The sequence below is a fragment of the Gymnoscopelus braueri genome (assembly GCF_963280865.1).
Source record: "Gymnoscopelus braueri genome assembly, chromosome: 16".
Classification (NCBI taxonomy): domain Eukaryota; kingdom Metazoa; phylum Chordata; class Actinopteri; order Myctophiformes; family Myctophidae; genus Gymnoscopelus; species Gymnoscopelus braueri.
Window position 1 is genome coordinate 198523 of NC_137616.1, and position 26478 is coordinate 225000.

At 41.0% G+C, this 26478-nt stretch overlaps 1 protein-coding gene across 1 annotated transcript in view; it reads right to left on the minus strand.

The window, feature by feature from the left end:
- Positions 1–3519: 3519 nt before the first annotated feature.
- ckbb (creatine kinase, brain b) overlaps positions 3520–26478 on the minus strand; it is a 26337-nt gene continuing 3378 nt past the window's right edge. Inside the window, exons 2-8 of the mRNA XM_080453375.1 lie at positions 25847–26060; positions 19695–19849; positions 18662–18794; positions 16327–16498; positions 9450–9573; positions 4940–5129; positions 3520–3876 (exon numbers count right to left, since the gene is read on the minus strand). Of these exons, the coding sequence (XP_080309501.1) occupies positions 3698–3876; positions 4940–5129; positions 9450–9573; positions 16327–16498; positions 18662–18794; positions 19695–19849; positions 25847–26039 (1146 nt within the window). The 5' untranslated portion in view covers positions 26040–26060 and the 3' untranslated portion in view covers positions 3520–3697. The remainder of the gene's footprint in view (positions 3877–4939; positions 5130–9449; positions 9574–16326; positions 16499–18661; positions 18795–19694; positions 19850–25846; positions 26061–26478) is intronic.

Here is a 26478-nt window from a genome sequence, read left to right on the forward strand (position 1 = left end):
GGGGCTCGCGTGGCCCATATAGTCGCTTCTTTTGGGCTTTGTTTTCATAGACCAGGTTGCTCGTTTCTCTCACAGAGTCTGGCAACTCTGGCTGCGCAAGGCTGTGGGAGAGATGTCCAAATCCAGGCATTAACGTCATCAAAAACATAAACCATAAAATCGAAATGTTATTGGGTCCTAACCAGCACCAAAGGACCATCATTGTTTGGTTGTGGGGGTCTATAATGAATTAAAAAGCATAGAGTGTTCCAGTCCATCTAAATGTAAACAAAGATGCTGCCGTTGAGAAACTCAGAGAGCAGTGAAGGGGGCGGGGACAGGCAAATGAGAGAGATTCTCAGGAAGGTGGGGGCCTCTGGAGACTGGAGAGTGAATGGAGGTCGATGAGGGGGGCGACTGGAGACAAGGCCCCCCCCCCCCCCCCCCCCGACGTCTGGAGACCGACTGGAGACATGGCTGGAGACTGTCTCCAGTCAAATGCATGGGCGTAGACTCAACCTCTTCTGTTGTATGGTCTCCTCCCTCTATTCAGTTATTCTACTTTGATACTAATGTGAACAATAGGCATAGCCTCCTACCTTTATTAACGTGATAACCCTTGTTATTGCCCACTTAATTAGTATTCACGATAGAAACTGCACATACACCACAGTTCTGCCACTGCTTTTGCAATTGAAAAGCCTAATCAGCATTTATTTACCCAGACATGGGATGCATAGCAAGTGTTACCCAACACGATAACACTTGCTATCTATGCATACCATACCTAGTATCTATGCATTATAAACATACTTGTGTATTATAATATGCTTATAACACTGTGTATAATTATAATTATAAGAACTCATAAATATTCATAATGCTTTATAACAATGATCATAACACATTATAAAGCATTCTATAATGCTGTGCGTAGGACAGCACTACGTAGCCTACGAAAAGCCTTTCTAAATTAATTTGTTACGTGCGGTTTCCTGAAGCTAGTTAGGTAGACACGTAACGCCGTGCTATTTGAGAACCTACGACAGTAGAAAGTTAGATAGGACGTAACGCACAACCAGCTGCTACTAATGAGGGTAGAGCGTAGGTTTGGCCGGGTCCCAGCTGTGTAGGAGGCTCTTACGCAGCTGGCGTAGGCTACGCACGACCTGAAATTGCTTTAGAGCCAACCCGGCTCTTACGTGCCTGCTAAGGTACTGCGCAGCCTGTGTGGAGAGAGGCTCTTACGTGCAGTGTTTGGGAAACGGCACGTAGAACCTTCGTTAGGACCGCACGTAAGTCCCTACGCAGAATCTCTTTGGGAAACGCGGCCAATGAGTGTTCATATGGCTGTGTATGGAAGACATGCAATAATATCCTGCTGTATTGTAACCTTATCAATCACTAGAATAACAATCCAACGTTTATCTAAAGTACTGCTGATGATTGTATAGAGTGGGCAATTAGACTGGAGCAAGCGTCAGATAAATTACAAGTTGTAGATGTAACTACTACAAACTATTCACATCCAACACAAAGGCTTTTGCTAGGCAAAAATACACCCTTTGCCATGCACTTATTGCCATGCATATAGGCTCAAATCTACACCTTTTGTCATTCATATGTATTGATGTTATAACATTTCGCGCTCGTGCACGGAAATGCACGTGCACGTGACTGCGCATGCATGGACGCTCCCCCCCTTCTAAAAGTAGCACTACAACACTGAACACACCCACTCTTACATTGGATATGTTATCCAATTAATTCTTGTTTATCAGATGATCGGATCATCCGTGTGAGTACAATTTGTAAACTTCGGGTTCATGCATAGAGGACGAAGCAACGCAGCCGCTCGCTCTACCCAAAAGAACAGGTATATCTCTCATATCTCTCTCTCTCTCTCTCTCTCTCTCTCTCTCTCTCTCTCTCTCTATATATATATATATAGAGAGAGAGAGAGAGAGAGAGAGAGAGAGAGAAAGAGAGAGAGAGGGAGATATAGAGATATAAATATATATACATTGTGTGTGTGTGTGTGTGTGTGTGTGTGTGTGTGTGTGTGTGTGTGTGTGTGTGTGTGTATGTGTGTGTGTGTGTGTGTGTGTGTGTGTGTGTGTGTGTGTGGTCTTTTCATAGATCTACCCAGGAGTAGGATACGTGCATGCTGTTTCCCGAATCTAGTTTTAGCAGACACGTAACGCTGTGCACTTGAGAACCTACGACGATGGTGTTTCCTGAAGCCAGTTTAGATAGCACGTAGGGCACAACCAGCTGCTACTAATGAGGGTAGAGCGTAAGTTTCGCCGGGTCCCAGCTGTGTAGGAGGCTCTTACGCAAGCTGCGTAGGCTACGCGCGACCTGAAATCGCTTTAGGAAAACCCGGCTCTTACGTGCCTGCTAAGGTATTGCGCAGCCTGTGTGGACGCACGTAACACCCTTCATAGGACCTGCGCAGCATCTCTACGCAGCGTCTCTACGCATCTCTTTGGGAAACGCGGCCATTATAATGATCCAATTAACAGTGATGGAAAACATACTCCTACTCAGACCTGCAGTCAAAGATATTATTTAAGTCAAAGTAAAATAATATTAGCCTCGAAATAGCATCACAATACTTTTGCTCTACTTAAAAGTAAAGTAAAAGTATTCATTATGCCAAATTCCCATTTCAGAATCATATACAGTATCCTGTTATTGGACCACTTAAGCCCTGTTTTACATTTACACTATTCCAAATTAATTATTAATAATCAAAATCTGCAAGGTAACTAGTTACTAAAGCTGTCAAATAGTTGCAGTGGAGTAAAAAGTACATCAGTGTCTTGCTAAAGGACACTTTGATCCTCATGTAGTGTCAAACGGGGATCCTTCAGATTCCCAAGCGGCCGCTCTACCTCTTGAGCCACTGCCGCCCTGGTGCCTTGAAATTGTACTTAACCGATTACCGTACAACATACTTTCACTCCCAAAACATGCTGTAGTGACTTCATGGGACAAATGTAGCGACTTCATGGGAAAAATGTGACCAAATGGGAAACGTTTGACGTGACAGGGGCCCCCTTTAGGTCATTTGATGCCGACCTGGTCACTTCAGTGCCATTCTCCCCCCCCCCCCCCCCCCCCCCCATGCGACACGTCAAACCCGTTCGCCATCTTGGGTATGAGAATGTGTTGTACAACCAACCCTCTAGTCTTGGTAAAAACTGTCAAAGTACAGTTGTAACTCAAGTCCGGTTTTCTGTCTATACCCAATAATACACCAACAATGGCCGATCGACAAGCTTACTAGATGTTGCGTTGGGACACGTTGTGAGCTTGTAGATTATGAGTTGGTGAATGATCCCCCCAGAATAGTTATGCTGGGGTTCTGTACAGTACTTGAGTAAATGTATTGAGTTACTTTCCATGGCTGCTTCTTAACACACTGAATGAAGGCAGACAGACACAGAGTGGGTTCCATTGGGCCAACAAGGTTTTATTATTGATTACTTTCTATCCAGATGTGATAGATATTTAAACCCTGGTCATGATGGAAGACTGAGGTTCTAACAGGATCAGTGTGGCTGTCGCACTACGCTAGAGGGCACTAGAGGGACTTTCTCCATGATGTTTTAATTATTTCTGATTATACAGGAGATCAGTGCTGGGTCGGATGGGGTTACTAGGAGAGAGGAAAGGGGGTGGTGGGGGTGGGTGAAACGTTAAAGGTGACAGTTCACTTCTGTTCGGGCATGATGTCGTCGATGTCTTGGCCCGCCTCCAGGCGCTTCTCCATGTCCACCAGCAGCTTGACGCCATCCACCACCATCTGCACCAGCTCCACCTCCGAGAAGCCCAGCCTATCAGCGTTGGAGATGTCAAAGACTCCGCCCACCGCTGCCGTGTCCACGCCCCCTGAGAGACAAAGAAAGAGGAGCACAGAAGTTCGTTAATAGGAATGAATGGATGTTAATATTCATTGGATGAATTTAGATTAACCAAATGAACGCCAACGGTCCTATTCTGGGCAAAATAGCCAATCTACAAGCTCAACTACTGAGCGTTTCTGCAGAGAGATTTGGTATAGAGGGGAAAATGGAGGGGGACTAGTATAGAGCCAGCTAAGTATAATAGTGATTAAAACCTTCTTAGAGTTAAATGTGATCTTTAGGACCGACTGTTCAAACTACTATTAAATCTGATCTTTAGGACTGACTGTCCATACTATTATTAAATCTGATCTTTAGGACTGACTGTCAACACTGCTATTAAATCTGATCTTTAGGACGGACTGTCCACACTGTTATTTAATCTGATCTTTTAGACCAGCTGTCAACACTGCTAATAAATCTGATCTTTAGGACTGACTGTCCACACTGTTATTAAATCTGATCTTTAGAACCGACTGTCCACACTGTTATTAAATCTGATCTTTAGGACCGACTGTCCACACTGTTGTTAAATCTGATCTTTAGGAATGACTGTCCACATTGTACATCTGATCTTTACGACTGATAATAATAATAATAATACTAATAATACTACTACTACTACTAATAATAATAATACATATATTATATTATAGTATACATATATTAATATTTTCAAAGAAATCTCGACACGTTGTGAGCTTGCATATATGCTATTTTGAAAACCCCTCTCTCTTTTTTCTTCTTAAAATTGCTAAATACAACGCGCAAGTACTTAGTATCGTTAAAATTGATAATTTGTATTGCAAAACGATTCGATACGATTATTTGCATTGCAAAACGATTCAATACGATACAAAGTCAAACGATACAATATTTTGCTGTTTGCATATCGATATAGTAGATCGTGGGAAATTGAAATAAATGTTTCGATGCAGTTACTATATCGTTACATCTCTGCTATTTTCGTTATCTTTGCGCGAGCGACACCGTCGTAAGACCAATGAAACTAGAATAGGGCTTAAGTGGTGAATCAGAATAATTGTTACCTGTGCCGCGCTTCTGCAGCCTCAGTCTCTTGAGGATCTCTCCAAACTTGTCGTGTTTGCTGACGTTGGGCAGCTTGACGTGCACGCCCCCACGCAGCCCGGTGCCCAGGTTGGATGGACAGGTCAACACATAGCCCAGGTGTTCGTTCCACATGAACTCATGTCCCCGCTCCTTAAACAGAGACTCGATCTGTGTACAAAAGATAATCAACAGTGGTGTAAAAAGTACTTACATTTCATACTTAATTAAAAGTATCAATACTGCAATGTAGAAATACTCTGTTACAAGTAAAAGTCCGGAATTCAAAATGTACTTGAGTAAAAGTACGAAAGTATTGGTATCAAAATGTACTTAAAGTACCAAAAGTACAAAGTACTCATTATGTAGATTTCACATTTCCCATTTCACATCCCATTTCACAAGTTTTCAAATGTATAAAATGTATAAAAATCTTTGAAAATAGCCGATCTACAAGCTCACAATGCGTCACAGGTGCATTAAAATACTATATAAAAATGCAATCACAATAACACAGCAACAGTGGTCATGAACAGTGGCGATTAGACTATCTAAACATTTTCTTATTTAAAATGTCCACAGCCGTTGGCACAAACGACGTTTTGTAACCCTTCTTTCTTGCTAGTTTTGCCCTAAGCCTCCTGCCTGATGGCAACAAGTCAAATTCAGAGTAAAGAGGATGGGTAGAATCATTGTAAATCTGAATTGCTTTTTTGGTTATGGAGCGGTTGTATATGACCTGAAGTTGCAATTGTTTGTCTCCAATGATCTTACTTGCCTGGTTGACTACCTGGGTGAGCTTGTTTTTATCTCTAACTGAGAGGTTCCCAAACCAGGACACGATGTTAAAAGTGAGAACACTCTCAGTGAGTGATCTATAGACCATGGTCAGGGTGTGTTTACTGGCATTAAAACTTCTCAGTTTCCTGAGAAGATAAAGCCGCTGCCTTGCCTTTTTGTAGATGTTGTCTGCATTGGTCTGAAAGGTGAGTTTATTGTCTATGGTCGTTCCCAGATATTTAAAGTCACTGACCTGCTCCACTTCCCCCCCACTCATAGTAACAGGCCTAAAGATGGACCCTGAGCCCTCTGCTCTTGACCCCCCTCCCAAGCACAGTTCCTTGGTCTTAGTGACATTAAGGTCAAGGAAGCTGCTGTCAAACCAGGTGGCAATACGGTCGATGTGCTGGGAGTAAGAGGGACTGAAAACGTCCTGCAGGCAGGCAACCAGGGCCATGTCGTCCGCGTACTTTATGAGAGAGAAGTCTTTGTTGTTGTATTTCAACTCATTTGTGTATAGGGAGAATAACAGAGGAGATAAAACGCACCCCTGCGGCACGCCAGTGTTTAGGACAAGGCAGTCAGACAGAGTGTTATTAATACAGACTCGCTGGGGTCTCTCTCTCAGGAACTCCCTAATCCACAAAATGAGATTGCTACTGACGTTCAGGTCACACAGGCGTTTTAGGAGAAGATGGGGTTGGACCGTATTAAAAGCAGAGGAGAAGTCCATAAAAAGGACACGGACATATGTTTTGGGTTTATCTAAATGACTATGTATTTTGTCCAATAAAGTAAGAGTGGCATCCTCTACACCTCGACTGGCTCTATAAGCAAACTGCATGAAAAACTACATTCGGGAAACAGCATGCACGTATCCTACTCCTCCTACTTCTGGGAGAGGTTGTAGCCCTAGTGCTGTCCTACGCAGCAGTTTGTTACGAGCGCCCTGGGGCCCTGGGGCGCGCGTAACACCCATCGTAGCGAAATAGATCTATGAAAAGACCGACCACACACACACACACACAATTTCTATATATATATATATATATATATATATATATATATATATATATATATATATATATAAGATAAGATAATTCCTTTTAACAGGACGTTCATGAAAGTCCTTGCGGGCTTGTTTCCAATGAGGGCCTGTGAGCAATTAGGGGTTAAGAGTCTTGCTCAGGGACAAATTTCATTTCATCGACACATATGCTGGCGTGGCCTGGAATCGTACCTGGGGCAACCAGGGCCTCTGGCTCCCTAGGCGGGCTCACTAACCACTATATATATATATATATATATGTATATATATATATATATGTATATATATATATATATATATATATATATATATATATATATATATATATATATGTATATATGTATATATATATGTATATATATATATATATATATATATATATATATATATATATATATATATATATATATATGTATATATATATATATATATATATATATATATATATATATACATATATATATATATATATAAATTACGGCCGGGCCGATGCGTAACGTGCAATGCCTACCCAAAAAAACAGACAAGCTGTCAATGCACTGCGACATGCCGTGTCGATAGCTTGCAGATCTGTTATTTTGGGTAGGGCGAGCGGCTGCGCTGCTTCGTCCTCTATGCATGAACCCGAAGTTTACAAATTGTACTCTGACGGATGATCCGATCATCTGATAAAAATATTAAGCATATGCCAAGTTAACTAAAGGTATATAGGCCTAAATGATGCTGAGCTAAACATGTTTCCTTAATTTCGAAGTTTTATAGTTAAACGTTATGATGAAAGTCCTCAGTTCCTCTCACAAAGTGACAGCTGTTGCGCTCGCCATGTTTATGAATAGTTAAAAAATCTTTTGAAAATAGCAGATGTACAAGCTCACAACGCCTCACAAGCTTGTAGTAGATCTGCTATTTTCAAAATAATGTAATACATATTAAATTTGGGAAATGGGACATTCTGCACACCTTTACTTTTGGTATTTTAAGTATATTTAATTTACTTGCATAATGGGGACACTTTAGTGTTTTATTTACCTCGCAGATGTCAACTCACCGCTCTAATTTAATTCATAAATATATTATTCAAAAGTTGTATTTGGAGTGGACTGCTTCAGGAGATCTGACAGTTCATATTCGCAAAGGGTGTTTAAACTGCTGTGTAGCGTAGGACAGCACTACGTAGTTTACGTAGGCTTCGTCCAGGAGGTCTTACGTGCGTGCTGTCTCCCGAATTTAGTTTAGCATACACGTAACGCCGTGCACTCGAGAACCTACAACGATGGTGTCTCCTGAAGGCAGTTTAGATGGCACGTAGGGCACAACCAGCTGCTACTAATGAAGATAGTGCGTAGCGGGGTTGCTACTGCGCAGCTGCGCAGCTGCGTGGAGGCTCTTACGCAGCTTCTAGGCTACGCACGAGCTGAAATTCGTTTGGGAAACCCGGCCATTGTGAGCTTGTAGAATGTATATAGGGCCGTAGGGCTGAATGTAGGGCTGAAGTGGATAATGTATGTTTTGCAATAATAATCAAAATCTATAAAGTAACTAGTAACTAAAGTAAAGTTTTCAAATAATTGTAGTGGAGTAAAAGTTGTGTTGAGGTGTAACGTAGTACAAGTAAAAAAAAATGGAAATACTCAAGTAAAGTAAAAAAGACCTCAAGATTGTACTTAAGTTCAGTACTTGAGTAAATGTACTTAGTTACTTTACACCACTGATAATCAATCAATCAATCAATCAATCAAGCAAGCAAGTGGCGCTGTCACAATCATGACATTTTACTTGACGATTAATTTTCACACAAATAATTGCAATAAACAATTTGATTGTGTTTTTGGCATTGAACATTGGTACATATCAATCAAAATACATTTCTGTTTGGCCTGTAGGGTTTGTAAACGGAAATTGCACAATATGACTATTTTCGTTATTTATAATTTCTGGTTTGAAAATGGACATTTTTCAACATTGAAATGATTCTGACAATTATGCAAAATAACTGTTATTTTTAAATTAAATTTTAGAGTAGCCAATATTTTTTTTACCGCTTTTTCTCCCCCAATTTAGTAGTTATGCCAACTACTCCCCACACACATCTCTGTGTTGTCACTGCTTTCATATCCTACTGACTCACCTGCCAGTGAGGAGCCCCCACTAGGAGGACGTAGAGCTTTCGTCCTACTCCTCCCGCCCAACACTCCCCGCTGACAGGTGCCGCCCCAGCCCGTAGGAGTACGTACAGTGACAAATATCAACCTCCCTGGAAGCACCACGATGGATTCAAACCCACATGGATTGCATTCAAACCCGCATGGAGTTGGGCAGGGACTTTACCACTGCGCCACCCGAGCATGCAAATTAATTGTGATGATCTCAAATACTGTAATTGTGACAGGCCTATCAATCAATCAAATGTATTTGTCACATCACATTTGGGTAAAAGTGGGTGAAATTCTCATTTGTGCAGGCTCATTTTTAAACACATTTCAGCAATTTCATTAGGTGAAAAAAAAAATATATAGGGCATTCACTTATGAAAAAGATGAAGATGGAGTAAGATTCACTACCTGGTGGCAAAGTGGACTTTTGAATTTTGTTTAGTGTTTTGATGACAAACCGCCACTACACTACCTTTGTGAGTCCTGTACATTTCAAACATGTCAACCTACCTTTGTGAGTCCGGTACAGAATCGGTTGAAGACCTCCTTCATGTTGCCTCCTTTCTGCATGGAGATCACCCTCAGATGGTCCTCCTCATTCACCCACACCAGGAACGTCTTGTTGTCGTTGTGCCTGGACAATGTCAAACATCAAAACAAATTCTTAACTGGAAACAATTCTCCATCGGAGCACAGGGACAGGTAGGTTATTGTGGTCCAGCAATGTTCGAAATTTGCCAATAAGCCTATTTGCCTTCTTGATCACTTGATTATAGAGATAATGTGTACAGATTTTTTAGGAGTAACATAAACATTTTTTTAGCAAAAATTGGCTTCTTGGTGGCGCTATTATAGGGCAATGTTGAAAGGGTGGCATTTGTTCCTCAATGTAGTGTAAATGTGCGTACAGAGTTTCACCACAGTCGGACGCTGCGTTCATGATTTGCGGCATTTTGTTCAATACGGGCCACTCCTGAAAACTTTTGATTTCAATGTTACTACACATTGTGTACTACACTACACTATACCACTACACTATACTGTATATGATCTTAACATTCTTATATTATACCATACTGCATACACATTATTGCTGTACTGTACTATATTATATTATCATATACTATCTTACACTATTATATTTGCTACTATTGTTATTGTTACTACTTGTACTGTATCTCTTTCTGTCTCTCCCTCTCTCTCTCTTCTTTCCCCCGACACGGTCGAGGCAGAAGGCCGCCACCCTAGAGCCTAGGGTCTGCCTGACGTTTCTTCCAGTTAAGAGGGAGTTTTTCGTTGCCACTGTCGCAAAATTGCTTGCTCAGGGTGGGATTGTCGGGTCTCTTCTCTACATGTAAAGTGTCTTGAGACAACTTGTTGTGATTTGACACTTTAATAAAATTGAATTGAATTGAATTGAATGTTAGCCAATCAGGAAAAATCATATAGAGATCATGTGTACCGATTTGCGTGACATTTTGATGAAATCGGAAGGAGTAATATCCAAAAATGTGTTTTACTAAAATCGTCCTCCTGGTGGCGCTATAATAGGGTAAAGTTGAAAGGGTGGCATTTATTCCTCAACGTAGTGTGAGTAATATCCAAAATGTGTTTTACATAAGTCGGCCTCCTGGTGGTGCTGTAAAAGGCAAATAGGGCAGAGGTTTTTACTCTGCCTCTAGGGAGTGCGCATACAACGTGTTATAGGTAAAAACACAAATTGGTCTGTTATAGCGCCACCATAAGGCTGAAAATTTTAATGTGACATTTCTTCCTCAGCATAGTGGGAATGTGCGTGCAAAACTTCACGGAAATTACATGCTGTGTTCATGATTTGAGGCATTTTGTTTAAAATGGAGCACTCCTGCAAACTTTGGAAGCCATTTTTAGCTAATCAGGATGGAATATGAAAAAACACTGATTTCATTTATGACTGTAAAGATACTGTGTACCAATTTGCGTGATGTTTGGACAAAATCTGTAGGAGTACTGTCAAAAAATGAGTTATGCAAAAAGCGGCCTCCTGGAGGCACTATAACAGACCCATGTGAAATATTTGGGGCAGAGGTTCTGAATTGGCATCCAATGTCCAATCCATGTCCATCCAATCCAATGTGTACGCACAGTTTCGCTGCGATCAAGCCAGCGGTGCCGCAGATTAGCTGTCGACAGACAGAATGACAAACACGGACGGATGGACGGACGGACAGACGGACGGACGGACAGGGTGCATAACATACTCTCGCCATGCCTTTCGGCCTGGAGGGGACAAATACTATAATGTTTTGAGTAATAATATTACAGTTACATTTCCATAAAAGTAACTCATTACAAATTTCACGAGCCTTGGTGGAATTGCAGGTTGAGATAAGTGTGATTTGTGTGTTGTCATGATTTTAATTAGTAATGCTGAATTGTAATGCTGGAGTTATGCTGCAATGCATTGACGGGCTACAAGCCTTCAGGCACCAGCACATATAGTCCAGGCATTTTACGCAACATTGCAGGTCAACCTCAGACAAATTGCAACAACAACTCTCAACTGATTACGTATTCTAAATGAAAGAAACAAAATTTGATGAAGGGAAAATGGCCTACATATGATCCTTTCTGTTAGATTTGACCATGCTGCATTGTTTTTTCCCTTGAAACAAAACAAAAACCATACAGAATATCAATAATGGGCATGTATTATGATTGCATACATGATCAACTGCTGAATTAATAAATGTAATATGTGCATGCAGTTCAACACTCATGTCATCTTCATCTTCAACCTCATCACAGGACATCTGTATTGAATTAGTGCAGCTGTAGTGCAGTCAATCTAAGCTAAAACGAAACAAAAAATCCATGGACCCCGCCTCAGATTAGTATGACAGCCCAGTATAGTCCATATTCACACGGTGGCCATTTTGGAATTTAACATTGCGTTGCTGTGGCAACTGGGTTGGCATTTCATTGACTTAATGGCAATATGGCCACCATGTGAATATGGTCTATAGAGTTAAATGCAAGTGAAATATTCCAGGTCAAAGCCCAGCCTTCTCCCCTACTCTTATAGCAGCACGTTGAAAATACCATGTCTTGTGGAATGCAGGGCAAAAAAAGTCAACTCAAGATACAGCCGTTTTCATGAAAAAGCTAAACAAGAAGTGGACGGAGGCGGAAATCTTCGGATGACGTTATATCCGGATCCTTGTGAGTAGAAAGTGAAAGTGATCACTCGGGTGATAGTGAGCAGCGCAATCTTTTATAAAACCACTAAAAAACAAAAAGTCGTCATAAGTCGTCCTTGGCAGTGTGGCCGTTTGGACGATGTCTCGTCATAAGTCATCCTTGGCAGTGAATGAGTTACAGTAATGTGTATTTTCAGAGAGTTAACCTTTTAAACCCTCAGTACCTGGTAAACTTGACATTTGGCTCTGTACTCTGCTCTTTTTCCCTCTACACTCTCTGAAAATAGCAGATCTACAAGCTCACAACACCTCACACTGCAAGGCGTTGTGAGCTTGTAGAGCTGCTATTTTTGGCTAATGTTCCCCATCACACAAAGATCCATCCATTCATCAGACACTGGAAATTGGCATCTGCACCTTGATACCAGGGGATCACATGCAATGATCCAATTCCAGAGTGTACAGTGTATGGCTAATTGCAGCGTTATCAAGAACCATTCATCCCAACAACATACACTGCACTTCCTTTAGTCCTGAGCAATACGCCTGCCGAATGTCAACTTCATATTGCTCGGAATATTGTCACCAGAGCAGGTGGTGGCCATTCTTTATTTCAGGATTCTCCCTTCATTCAGCTCCTTAAAACGTTTCCCCCCTCGTTCAGGACATATTGAGGACCAGTGTTGGGAATAACGCGTTACAAAGCTGCGTTTGCAGCTTGGAAATATAACCATTATTTTGAATTTGTGGGGATAAAAGGACACTAGAAATATTGCAGTCAAATGCAAACTGTGTGCAGGACAGAAAACAATGTCCACATCAAGTAACAGCAATGCTAATCTCCTGAAGCACCTAACAAAAGTACATGGGTTATAAAAGTAGTCGCCAAAGACCCCATCGTCTCTACCACCGGCAGTGACCCAGATGGAGCTACTCCATCTAAACAGCCAAAAAACGTTTTTTTTATTTTTATCACCAGAACATGTCACCCAGACTCAACTAAACAGATTGATTGCCAGGTATGTTGAGGACATGCTTCCCATCGCAACGGTTGAGTCTGTTGCCTTCAGAGAACTAATAAGCAAAATACCAGTGAAAGTAGCAGGGCCACTACAGTGCAGAAAGACGTTTAATTGTTCCACTACATTTCATAATGACAATTGCTACAATGGTATTTTCTCTCACTGTGCCACAGAGCAACACTAAAACTGTGTGTGTGTGTGTGTGTGTGTGTGTGTGTGTGTGTGTGTGCGTGCGTGCGTGCGTGCGTGCGTGTGTGCGTGCGTGCGTGCGTGCGTGCGTGCGTGCGTGCGTGCGTGCGTGTGTGTGTGTAACACAGGGGTATACAGGGGCAACCTTAGGCATGGGGGAGGTGATCACTGGCACAAGTGTTTTGTTCTTTTAAAATTAAAAAAAGGTTTAGTCAGTTAAATTAAATCCACTCACATCTATATGCAATTTACATCAAATTCATTCAAACGGATAACTCTGACTGGGGAGGGAGTCTGGGAGATAGGTGGGTTATTGAGTCTAATGATCATTACATCCTGATGTGAAAAAACGATTTCTAAAGAATAAACGTTATGTATAGCCTATACAAATCATTTGGAAATAATATATATATATATATATATATATATATATATATATATATATATATATATATATATATATATATATATATATATATTTATTTATTTATTTTCCTTCTTTTCTTCTTCTTTTTTTTTTAAAGGTTTAATGACATTCACTTTTACACCACATTCAAAGTCTTTGTCCTGGTCCTTCAAAAGTGTACAAAAAGTTTTAAGTGAAAATTCAATTCCAGTGATCCATGGCAGGTGTTTTTCTCTTACATTTCTAAAGCCTTTTCAACTGCAATGAAAAAATAAATCTTTGCCTGCGGGTGTCGCTGGTGAGGGATTTTGCCTGTCAATCATCGCCTCTGCTCCGCCCCCCCCCAAAGGAAAGGATAGGGGAGGGGAGGGGCGAGGAGGAGAGTGGGCGGGATTAATCGACTGTGACCTCACTGTCGAAGGGCCAAGCTCAGATTACTTTTCAGCCTAGTTATTCAGAAAAAAAAAGTTCAGGTTTTTTGGGTGTAATTGAGGTCATAAAACCCCAAATAAAACATTGAAAATAAAAAAAGTGAAAATGAATGTCATGATACCTTTAAAGTAAAGTAAAGTAACTAGTTACTTTCATAATTTAGTAACTAGTAAAGTAACTAGTAACTATACTGTAACTAGTTACTTTTTAAAAGTAACTTGCCCAACACTGTTGAGGACATGCCAACACCCACCATGGATAAACACACGCACACGCGCACGCACGCACGCACGCACGCACGCACGCACGCATGAGAGCACATTATGCTCATTCCATGAGTGTGGAGAGGACATTGTTTTCCTTTAAAGACCCTTTTAAATTTAAACATATTTTTGATAGCAGTAGAATTGTAGTACCTCTTGCTTTTATTGCATGTTGCTATGTTGCTGGGTGTTTTTACTTTGGTGTATATATGTATGAATTGTCTTTTAACCCATTAAGACCTGAAGCAGATTCTAAAAATGTCTTCCAAATCCTAACAGTTTTCTAAAAAACGTAATGTTTCTCTATTCAAATATTTTCACACAATTTTTCAAAAATAGCAGATCTACAAGCTCGTAGCGCGGCACTCAGTGCCGCACTATGAGCTGCTATTTTTGAATAGCCAAAGTGTAAAATAATGCTTTTTAGCTCAAATCTAGAAAATTACAGATGCGTTCTCGGTCTTAATGGTTTAATGGTGTGTATGTATTCTAGCAAGGAATAAGGAGTTAAAATGTCCCTTACCTTGTTTTAACGTCTATTAAGAATATGAAAATGAATGAGACTGTTCGATCATCCGTACCCACAAAATTATTCTCTCTTCCCTTGATCCGTTCCATTTTCATGCCACGGCAGCTTTCATATTATGCCTGATTTATAATTGGTTGAGTGTTGTGTCACGCACCGAGCATAGCCGATCTGCAAGCTCACATTGCAAACACATTGCACTGTACATCAGCTTTTTTTCGTAAATCAGGGGCTGCAAACTCCACCCGACACACTTTGTTTAGAGGTCCAAATGTACTTGGCAGCCCATCTAAATGCTTTCTGCAACACAACTTCTTATTTTACTTATTTACCTGGGTGTCGTGTGTAGAATACGTAGTAAAAATATTTAAGTGTTAATTAACTCTGAGGTTTACAAATGTTGTTGTTCCAACAAGGTTGTACTGTGTGCAGGGGAAAAAGCAATTACCAATGTTGTGGGATGTAACAACTAAGTAGTGTGAGTGGTTATTCTTGCCAGAGAGTTATAAGTAAAGTAATAGTATTACTTTTGAAAAGAGTAACAAGTAAATATAAAATGTTTTGTTAGTAACGAGCAGTGGTGGAAAAAGTACTCACATGTTTTACTTAAGTAAAAATATCAATACTGTAATATAGAAATACTCTGTTACAAGTAAAAGTCTGGAATTCAAAATGTACTTTATACTAGTAAAGTACTAGTATGTATTTGTACTAGTAAAAGTACAAACGTATTGGCATCGAAATGTACTTAAAGGAATTCTAGGCAACTTCAGAGATTAAAAAAAGAAAAGAAAAATGTTGTCAAACAGAGCGTTTTAAAGTTTTAAAACCGAAAGTAAAAACACTGCAGAGAAAACAATGGCTGCCGTTCCATTTTTGTCGGCTGCACTCGGTTCCATTCGGTTTCACTCGAACTCGCCACACAGACGCACACGGACGCGCACATGCGTACGTTTCATTTACGTCCCGGACAGAGCTGGATACCCGGATGTCAAAACATAAATAGTAGGGAAAATATGGATTTCCGAAAGAGGACTGTGTTTCAATGCAGGAAAGCACCCCAGCATCATTATATAGTGGCTGATAGAGGGGGAAAAAAGCAAAATACATATATATAAATATTTTTAAATGTAGGCTTCAAGTTACCTAGAATCCCTTTAAAGTGCCAAAAGTAAAAGTACTCATTGTGTAGAATGTCCCATTTCAAGTTTTCAAATCTATAAAAATCCTTTGAAAATAACAGATCTACAAGCATTGCAACGCATTGTGAGCTTGTAGATCGGCTATTTTCAAAACATTAATTAAAATGCGCAAAATTGGACCCCTGCAGTTCTAAAATGCCATCGGCGCCCTTGGTAGTGTGCTCTCACCAGATACCACGGCCGTCGGGCCAGTCGCGGCCCATACCAGATGCCAGCAGCAGGGGGGACACGGGCTTGTCGAACAGGAAGTGGTCGTCAATGAGCTGCTGCTGTTCCTCATCCGACATGTCCTTCAGGGCGTAGTACGTCCCCTTCAGGTCCCCATCCAACGATGCAAGACCTGACATACACACACACACACACACACACACACACACACACACACACACACACACACACACACACACACACACACACACACACACACACACACACACACAAGAAAAGATAAGCAGTGGTTCTCAAACTTTTTTTGTCAAGGACTCCCAACTAACAACTTGATATTTGGCCCCCCATCTGAAAAGGTTTTGTGCCAGGGACCCCCAAAAGAGACGATTTATGTTGTCATTTTTTCGAAATGATTCAAAATACTTTTTTTTAAATAAAAAACAGCAATAATAGCAGATATACAAGCTTGCTGTGCAGCGCTGTGAGCTTGTAGATCTGCTATTTTTGAATAGCCAACATATAAATGGATAAAGTTATTAAAATGATTGTGATGCTATGTTAACCACTTTTGCTGGGGACCCCCCAGAGGAGGCTGGCTGAGCTCGGGTGCTCTTTTCCAGCAACACACTGCTTCACATTCACACACACACACACACACACACACACACACACACACACACACACACACACACACACACACACACACACACACACACACACACACACACACACACACTAAACGCTGCAACTGCCCAGTGCAACCAGTCTTATACTGTTGGCCACTGTTGGCCCCAACCTGCTCCACTGGAGGGGGTTGGGGGTTCAGTGCCTTGCTAAAGGGCACTTCAGCTGTGTTGGGGGGAGGGGTGAGTGGTGGACCTTCCCCACCCACATTCTTCCTGTGAACCTTCAGTCACAAACGCACACACAAAAAGTACTCACATGTTTTACTTCAGTAAAAATATCAATACTGCAATGTAGAAATACTCTATTACAAGTAAAAGTCCGGAATTCTAAATTCACTTGAGTAAAAGTACAAAATATACTTAAAATACAAAAGTAAAAGTACTCATTATGCAGAATGTCCCATTTCACAAGTTTTCAAATGTATAAAATGTAAAAGAAATATTTTGAAAATAGCAGATCTACAAGCTCACAATGCGTCGCATCAAGACTTGTAGATCGGCTATTTTCAAATGGCCGAAATGTACAGGGCTGAAGTGGTTAATGTATGTTTTGTAATAATAATCCAAATCTGCAAAAGTAACTAGTAAAAAACTAAAGTTTTCAAATAATTGTAGTGGAGTAAAAGTACAATATTTGCCTTTGAGATGTAGTGGAGTAGAAGTAAAAGTATTGGAAATTGGAAATACTCAAGTAAAGTACAAATACCTCAAATCTGTACTTAAGTACAGTACTTGAGTACATGTACTTAGTTACTTTACACCACTGCCTTTAGGTCACCACTGTCCCATTACTAGCACTCACAAAGCATCACGCATGTCGTGATTTGTAGCTTTGTGAGCTTGTAGATTTTGATGACTATTTTGTAGTAACCTTTTCCCCCCCGCCATTCATTTATTTATTTATTCATGCATTTCTTTCCCTCAAATGATGCCTACTGATCAGTTTATTACTAATGTGAGAAATGATCTCGTAAATGATTTTGTCTCAGTAGAACAGATATTCAGCTGATGTAAAACTAGTTTAGAAACTCAATTATTTGATTTAGTGCACTAAATTACTGGACTTGAAGGTCCAGTAAAAAATGCATCACACTGTATTTCATATTTAATATTGGCCATCTTAGTTTCTTAATGACATATCTTTCAGACTATAAGATCAAATCATCTGTATGCATATTTTCACAGTGGTGAGTGTGGGAAATTATGTTTGAATATATTCATAAAGAACCTGGAACTTCCTCTCAATTTGACCTGAACTGGACAGGAAACTCTGTTTAACGGACAGACATGCTGCTAAAATTATGATTTACCCCCTGTTCTCTGTACAGAAAACACTATCCACAAGTTTCCTAGGGCGTTGTGGGCATCACTTCCTGTCGATTTGATTGGATTTGATTGGATTTGATTGGTTTTGATTGGATCAAATCGACATGAAGTGATGCCCACAACGCCCTAGGAAACTTGTGGATAGTTGTAGGTATTTTTGTCTACCACCAGAGGGCGGTGTCTGACTGTTAGATCAATGATGAAATCAATCAGAGATGGTGAGAAGAAAGCAGAAGAAAGAGAAGAAGAGAGGAAGGACAGACAGACAGACAGACAGACAGACAGACAGACAGACAGACAGACAGACAGACAGATAGACATACTCTCTATGGACATGTTTTCGACGCCGCGTCTCTCTCCACGGCTGCAGTGAGGAGGCAGACAGAATCCTCTGATACTCCGTCCTGTACGAACTCTGCTGCTCAGCACGTAGTTTGGATCCAAGTCATCTCCTCCCTGAAATTTGCATACATTACATTTACAAAACAGAAATATACAACATATCGTCACCGGCAACATATCGTTTTGGACACATATCGTGTCCAAAACTGTTCCTTTTTTATTACTATTTAAAAAAGTAGTGAAACTAGCTGATCTATAACCTCACAATGTGTCGTAGTCTGATCTACGGTTCAAAGACTTGCCCTAGCCTTGAAGACCTTGCAGAATCAGAATCAAACGTTATTGTTACATCACATTACAAGTAATATGGGTCAGGTGAAATTATTAATTGTGCAGGCCCATGAATGCAGTTTAAAGATAGATAGAGAGTAGAAGCACAGTAAAGTGCATTGGTGCAGGCTTATGCAAAGGCTAAAATGTAATTTAGTTTACATTGAAACTATACACACTAAAGGCATCCTTTAGTGTGTATAGTTTCAATGTACAGGCTGATGATAGGTTCTTGGTTTACTTATGTATTAGTTTATTATCAGATTATTATTTACTTCTATGCCTTTGATGTATTACCTTGTGTTGTCCTTACTTAGTAACTGTAAGTCGCTTTGCATTGAGCGTCTGCTAAATGCCTAAATTGTAAATTGTAATTGTAAATTGTTATAGGCCAACACGTGAAGGGCCCTGGAGCAGAGGTTCGTTCTTGGCCTACTGCGAGTGTGCGTGCAATGTTTCACACCGATTGATCCAACGGTGCCAGAGACTAGCTGTTCAGATACACGGACACACACACACACACACACACACGGACGGACAGGGGCTTGAAACATCCACATGAATCTGGATTCAGGTGTGTGTGTGTGTGTCTGTGTCTGTGTGTCTGTGTCTGTGTCTGTGTCTGTGTCTGTGTGCGTGTGCGTGTGCGTGTGCGTGTGCGTGTGCGTGTGCGTGTGCGTGTACCTGCAGGTTGTCGGGGTTCAGGTCGGTCTTGTGTGTGTCTGTGGGTTTGTATCCTCCATGGCGGTCTTCAATCACGGGGTCCAGCAGGTCTTTGAAGACCTCGTACGTCTCCTCATCTCCGGCCACACAGCCCACCGTCATGATGAATGGATGACCTGTTGGGAGGGGGGGGAGATGCACGTTCTTCATACGGACACAAAATGGCTGCCAACAGTACAAAGCCTTGTACCAATGTTTCTATAAGGCTCTGTTCCATTTAGTGTAGCACAGTGGTCTAATTTCAAGGACCCCATAACTCTGAGAGTGTACAAATGGAACCAAATGGACCCGTAATTCCATGTGTACACTCTCAGAGTTACACACCAGTAAGGGGCCATTTGGAACCCCGTCAAGGAACCATGAGGGTCCCTGGACCACACTTTGAGACCCACTGGTGTAGCAGAGTCTTTCCAGTGAGCCAACATGCACAATATCAGCACCCTGACCAGAAGGAGTGAGTGCATTTTGCGGCAGCGGAAGCTTCCGCAGAACTGCCGCGGAACTGCCGGTGGAGGAGCGGCAGCTGCCGGCAGTGACTGCCGGCGGTGGAGCGGCAGCTGCCGGCGGAGCAGCGGAACTGCCGCGGAACTGCCGCGGAACTGCCGGTGGAGGAGCGGCAGTCAACTTATTTTTTCCGCCGATAAAGTATAGTTTTGGACCATGACGGAGGCGCGCCGACTCAGCAGACCTTGAGGCCAAGGAGTCGCGCCCGAGCGCCTCCAGGCGCGAGTGCCCGCGACGACCGGCCGATATACTAAGTGCCGTCCGAGTTATGTACCGATAGGCACAGAATCGTAAATAATATTGGTGGGGACTGCGTTACACAAACGCAGCACACTCCCAAAACTGGCGCCGCCGGCAGCTCCGCGGCAGCTCCGCGGCAGCTGCCGCTGCCGGAAAATGCACTCGCTGTCCCTCACCCTGACTGGTTGTCAAAAGAAACTGTTTTGCGGGCGCCCCGCATAAAAAGCCCCAAAACATATCTTTTAAAAAAAATCAGCCTCCTGGTGGCGCTATAACAGCCCCATGTGACAGAGGTTCTGCTTTGGTATCCAGGGAGTGTGTGTGTGCACTGTTTCGCTGCGATCAAGGCAGCGGTGCCGAAGATTAGCTGTTCACAGACGGACACACGGACGGACAGACAGGGTGCAAATCTGGGTGTCTGCATTTAAAATAAGATTTGTCATTTGAATATTATATCAAGCATTTCCAAATGGCTTTTATATTTCACAGATATTTCTTCTGATGATGTTTGGCCTTATAGAGGGAATTCATTTGGACAATTATTCTGCAATAGCAGATGTGAATCACCAAATGGATTATAATTGGTATATTTTGTTTTGTTTTATTATTGTTGTTATATTATTATTATTATTGTAAATCAACGTAAATTGAATGAATTGTTTATATTTTTCTTACGATATAATTCATGTCCAGTATCCGGAAAAAGGAATTGAACTGAAATGTGCTCAGTTTTGTCTGTTTTCTGAGTAACACTAGTCGATGAAATGGTTACAAAAACATTGTTTAACTCATTCAGTGCCCGGCTTATTTATGGCAGTTTGGCTCTGAGTGCCACAGCCAAAATTCATTGTAAAAAAAAAAGTGCTTAGGAGCCGAGATACAGCCTTTTTCAGTAAGAAGTTAAACAAAGAGTGAATGGAGCAGAATATTTTCAAATCATGATGTCCAGTGGCACTGAATGAGTTGTTAACAATCAGTGAAATGAGTCGCTGCGCACATCTCTATGGACCCAAAATGTCACTCAAATGTCTTCCCTGGCAGATCAACAGACAGAAGAGACAATGCCACTGTTAGCGGCTTCAGTCTGTCGTGACGTGACACTGACACCGCTAATGCCTGACTCATAATTGGTTGCGCGCCGTGTCGCGCACCAAACATAGCCGATCTACAAGCTCACAATGCATCGCGAACGCGAAACATTGTGAGCTTGTAGATCGGCTATGTTTGGTGAGCGACACCAGCACGCAACCAAGTATAAACCAGGCTTTGCAGGCTCAGTCTGTTGGGGCCTTCTAATCTTATCAGAGACCAGTGTCAATCCAATCATTTTAATTAGTGCTGATTAGAACCTGCTGGCTACACCAACCTAGAATCTCAAGCCTCACAACTTTTCCACAATGTTCCAATGCTACAGAGAGTCTGTTACTACAACTTCTCAAAGCAGCGCACAGGAAGCTATCAACGTTCCATCATTTTGTCAAATATATTTTAAAATGTAAAAACTAAACTTCAGACCTCCCGAAACAAACCGATCTGGCTACTAGTTGGCCTCAAGCCCATGACTCACCTATTACGAACTCACTTTGCTAGTTTGGGATGGCTCAGGGTAGAAGACAGGGTTAAGCAAATATCAATGGGATTGGTATTTAAGATACTCAGAGGGACAGTGCCCTCATACCTGTCTAACTGCTTCTCCAGAGTGAGTGACACCCACAGTCACAACACCAGAGGGAGCGATTTCATATTATTTTAATCGAGGTTAATTATTTTAATCGCAATGAATCGCATGTTTATTTATGTTAGCCGTTTGGCCTATCCGTTTAGAACCCACTCTCATTTTCAGCGCTTCTGACTGTATGGCAGAAGCATTTCTAAATTGTGTGAGTCACCCAAAGAAACTAAGTGCATGTACTCAAGTACTCAGTGGGGGAAAGTAACTAAGTACATGTACTTAAGTACTGTACTTAATTAAGTACAGTTTTGAGTTACTTTTGACTTTACCAGAGTATTTCCAATTTGCAATACTTTCACTTCTACTCCACTACATCTCAGAGGCAAATATTGTACTTTTACTCCACTACAATTATTTTAAAACTCTTGTTGCTAGTTACTTTGCAGATATAAATTACTATATTATAAAACATACATTAATCACTTTAGCCCTATTTTATACATAGACTATTTGAAAATAGCAGATCTACAAGCTCACAACGTGTTGTGAGCATTAGTAGTTGTGAACATTAGTACTTTTACTTTTGATACTTTAAGTATATTTTTATGCCAATACTTTTGTACTTTTACAGGCCGTTTACTTGTAACAGAGTATTTTTTATATTGTGGTATTGCTACTTTTAGTAAAATATTGGAGTACTTCTTCCACCACTGCAGTACTGTACTTTAACACAATTATGTTGTGTGTTTGAATTTTTTCAATATAGGCTACTTTATACTTCTACTCCACTACATCTCACAGGCAAATGTTTTACTTTTTCCTCCACTACAAGCTTTAGTTAGGGTGCGCTCTCACCAAAAGTTGGCTGGCCGCTGTTAAACGCAGGTTGTGCGCGGCCACAGTTTTTTGCAGCCAGCGGATTCTAAAAAACCGGAGTGACGCGCCTGTCACTCACTTTCAGGAGCCTCCCCGTAGCCCGCACCGCCTGCTGCCTTGAGCACCATGGTGCTTCCTGAGTCTTGGGACGGTCCGCCTTCGACTCACCCGATTGGACAGAGGGGGAAAATCAGCTCCTGCCTCCAGCAGTTTTCTGCTTCCAATGGACAAGTCACGTAGAGCAGATAAACGCAAGGTGAGAGCGCGCCCTAAGGGCGCGCTCTCACCGCACTTTTACTTTACCTCTGGGGCAGAATCTGCCAATGCATTGTCAATGTAAATGCGTGGATTCACGCAAGAGCGGATTTTTCCGCTTGTCGCGCAGACCTTGCGTTTATCTGCTCTACACGACTTGTCCATTTGAAGCAGAAAACTGCTGGAGGTGGGAGCTGATTTTCCCCCTCTGTCCAATGAATCGGGTGAGTCGCAGGCGGACCGTCCCAAGCATACTATGGTCCCAAGACTCAGGAAGCACCATGGTGCTCTAGGCAGCAGGCGGTGCGGGCTACGGGGAGGGTCCTGAAAGTGAGTGACAGGCGCGTCACTCCCGTTTTTTAGAATCCGCTGGCTGCAAAAAACTGTGGCCGCGCACAACCTGCGTTTAACAGCGGCCAGCCAACTTTTGGTGAGAGCGCGCCCTTAGACAGCATTCGTTAATTTGAGGATTATAATTATTACAAAACACACATTAGGCAAATACTACGGCTATTCGAAACTAGCCGACCTACAAGCTCACACATGTCGTGATGCAACGCACTGTGAACTTTTAAATCAACCATTTTGTAAAGATTTTGACCAATTTTGTAAACTTTTGAAAAAAAATAATAATTGTGAAATGGGAGATTCCGCATAATGAGTACTTTTACTTTTGGTACTTTAAGTATATTTCGATGCCAGCACTTTTGTACTTTTACTAAAGTAAAATTAACTTAACTTTTAACAGTAGTAGTAGACTACTTTGAGGTATCAGAGTATTTCCTCCATGTTGTTATACCTTTCAGGCCGGGACCAACTCTGTGGCATTTTAGTTTTTGCTATATACAGTATAGCAACATTATAAATTTTTTTCAAATAAAGATGTGAAGTTTTTCAGAAAACTTCATGGGCAGGATTTAGAAATCGCCCTAAGGTCTAAATGGGTTAAAAGGAGACATTTTAGACTAAAGATAGCAGCATCTCTCTGAATAAATAAACAGATACCACAGACAGATACCAGTCAACAGAACAAGAAATGATTCCTTTACATTCCACCAAACGCATCATACAAATCTAATAAACATCCTGTTTTACATTCAATCCAATTATCCAATGTCCGAGCGCCACAAAGGGAATGAAAGGTTCATCATAATTTAAACATCAATTGAATTATCCACTTCAGCCCTAGCATGCGGCTGGTAACATTCACTGAGAATAGACGATATACAAGCTCACAACTCGTCGCAATCTGATACTATTTTCCAGTTTGTAGACCGGCTAAATGTTTTAAAAAAAGCAGATCTACAAGCTCACAACGCATGTATAAAATAGGGCTAAAATGGTTAATGTATGTTTCATACTATCCAAATGTATATCTGAAAAGTAACCAGTAACTAAAGTTTTCAAATAATTGTAGTGAAGTAAAAGTACAATAATTGTCTCGTGGAGTAGAAGTAAAAGTAACAACATTGGAAGTACTTCAGTAAAGTAAAAGTACCTCAACATTTTACTTAAGTACAATACTTGAGTAAATGTACTTAGTTACTTTACACCACTGGAAGTATATCGTGTTTTGATCACAATTTGTCATCAGCCAATGAAAGGGCATGGATTAGAGGTTGTGGTTTTTTACTGCGGACATCTTTTATGTGAAACTCAACGCTGGTGTGAGTCAGCATATAACGTCTGAAGGTATGACCTTCATCCATACCCACACAGTGACTCGACAGAATTGTGAAGCTAGTGCTGCAGCTGCAGCTCTCTGCTAAATCAATTAGATATATTAGATATATTCAATTCCTGAAATGGAAAGTCTAAGTTATTTAAACAATATTTACCTGTCATCCTCTTGTTTATATATATATATATATATATATATATATATATATATATATATATATATATATATATATATATATATATATATTAGCCTGTATTACACTTACTGGATGGATAGATGGATTTATCTAATTTATCTATCTATCCATCCATCCATCCATCCATCCATCCATCCATCCATCCATCCATCCATCCATCCATCCATCCATCCACACACGGTATTACTTTAATTGTGAGGACATCCAGTGATGGAAAAAGTACTAAGATGTTTTACTTTTAAGTAAAAGTATAAATACTGTATTGGTATCAAAATGTACTTAAAGTACCAAAAGTAAAAGCACTAAAATGTTTGAAAATAGCAGATCTACAAGCTCACAACGCGTCACGATGCGACGGGTTGTGAGCTTGTAGATCGGCTATTCTCAAATAGCCTAGGTAGAAAATAAGGCTAAATTGGTTGATGTAGGTTTTATAATGTTATTATTTATATCCGCAAAGTAACTTTTTTCAAATAATTGTAGTGGAGTAAAAGTACAATATTTGCCTTTGAGATGTAGTGGAGTAGAAGTAAAAGTATTGGAAATTGGAAATACTCCAGTAAAGTACAAATTCCTCGAAATTGTACTCAAGTACAGTACTTGAGTACATGTACTTATCATCATCACTTTCCACCACTGTATAATTGCGATGAGGTGATTATGTAGGTTAACAATTGTGACAGGCCTACCTGGGTTGTCGACTCCGGTCTGGATGATGTCGTCCAGCGTGAAGCCGCTGGGGGTCTCTTTGTCCCTCAGGCTGGCGTACATGTCGGGGGTCAGCACCTTGGCCATGTGGTTGTTGTGTTTGCTGAGGTCAGGGAACTCCTGCTCGGCGCTGTAGTTCATCTTCAGCTTGTTGTGGGTGTTACCGAACGGCATGGCGGCGATCCGGCGATCTACCTGCACGCACAAAGCAACAAGGAGGGGGTGATGATGGTGCGGGTGGGATTTTCTTGCACTAAAAACCTCTCTTTTTAACCCATTAAGACCGGGAACGCATCTATGTGTCATTTTAAGATTTCTTTGGCTATTCAAAAATAGCAGATATACAAGCTCATATCGCGGCACTTGGTGATCTGCTATTTTTGAGACATCATGAACATTTGTTCAAATCTTTGAATATATATTTTTCATTTTAACACATTGAGTGCCAAACACGTAAATCTACGTGTTTTCAAATTGTTATTATAATTTTTTTCCACAAGGGGCGCTCTAACGCAACTTAGGAATGATATAGGTCCCTGTAAAATGGAATGGACGGATGTGACATGAGCCCAAAAAAAAGTACATACTTTTTTTTTTTACAGTGGTGAAAACA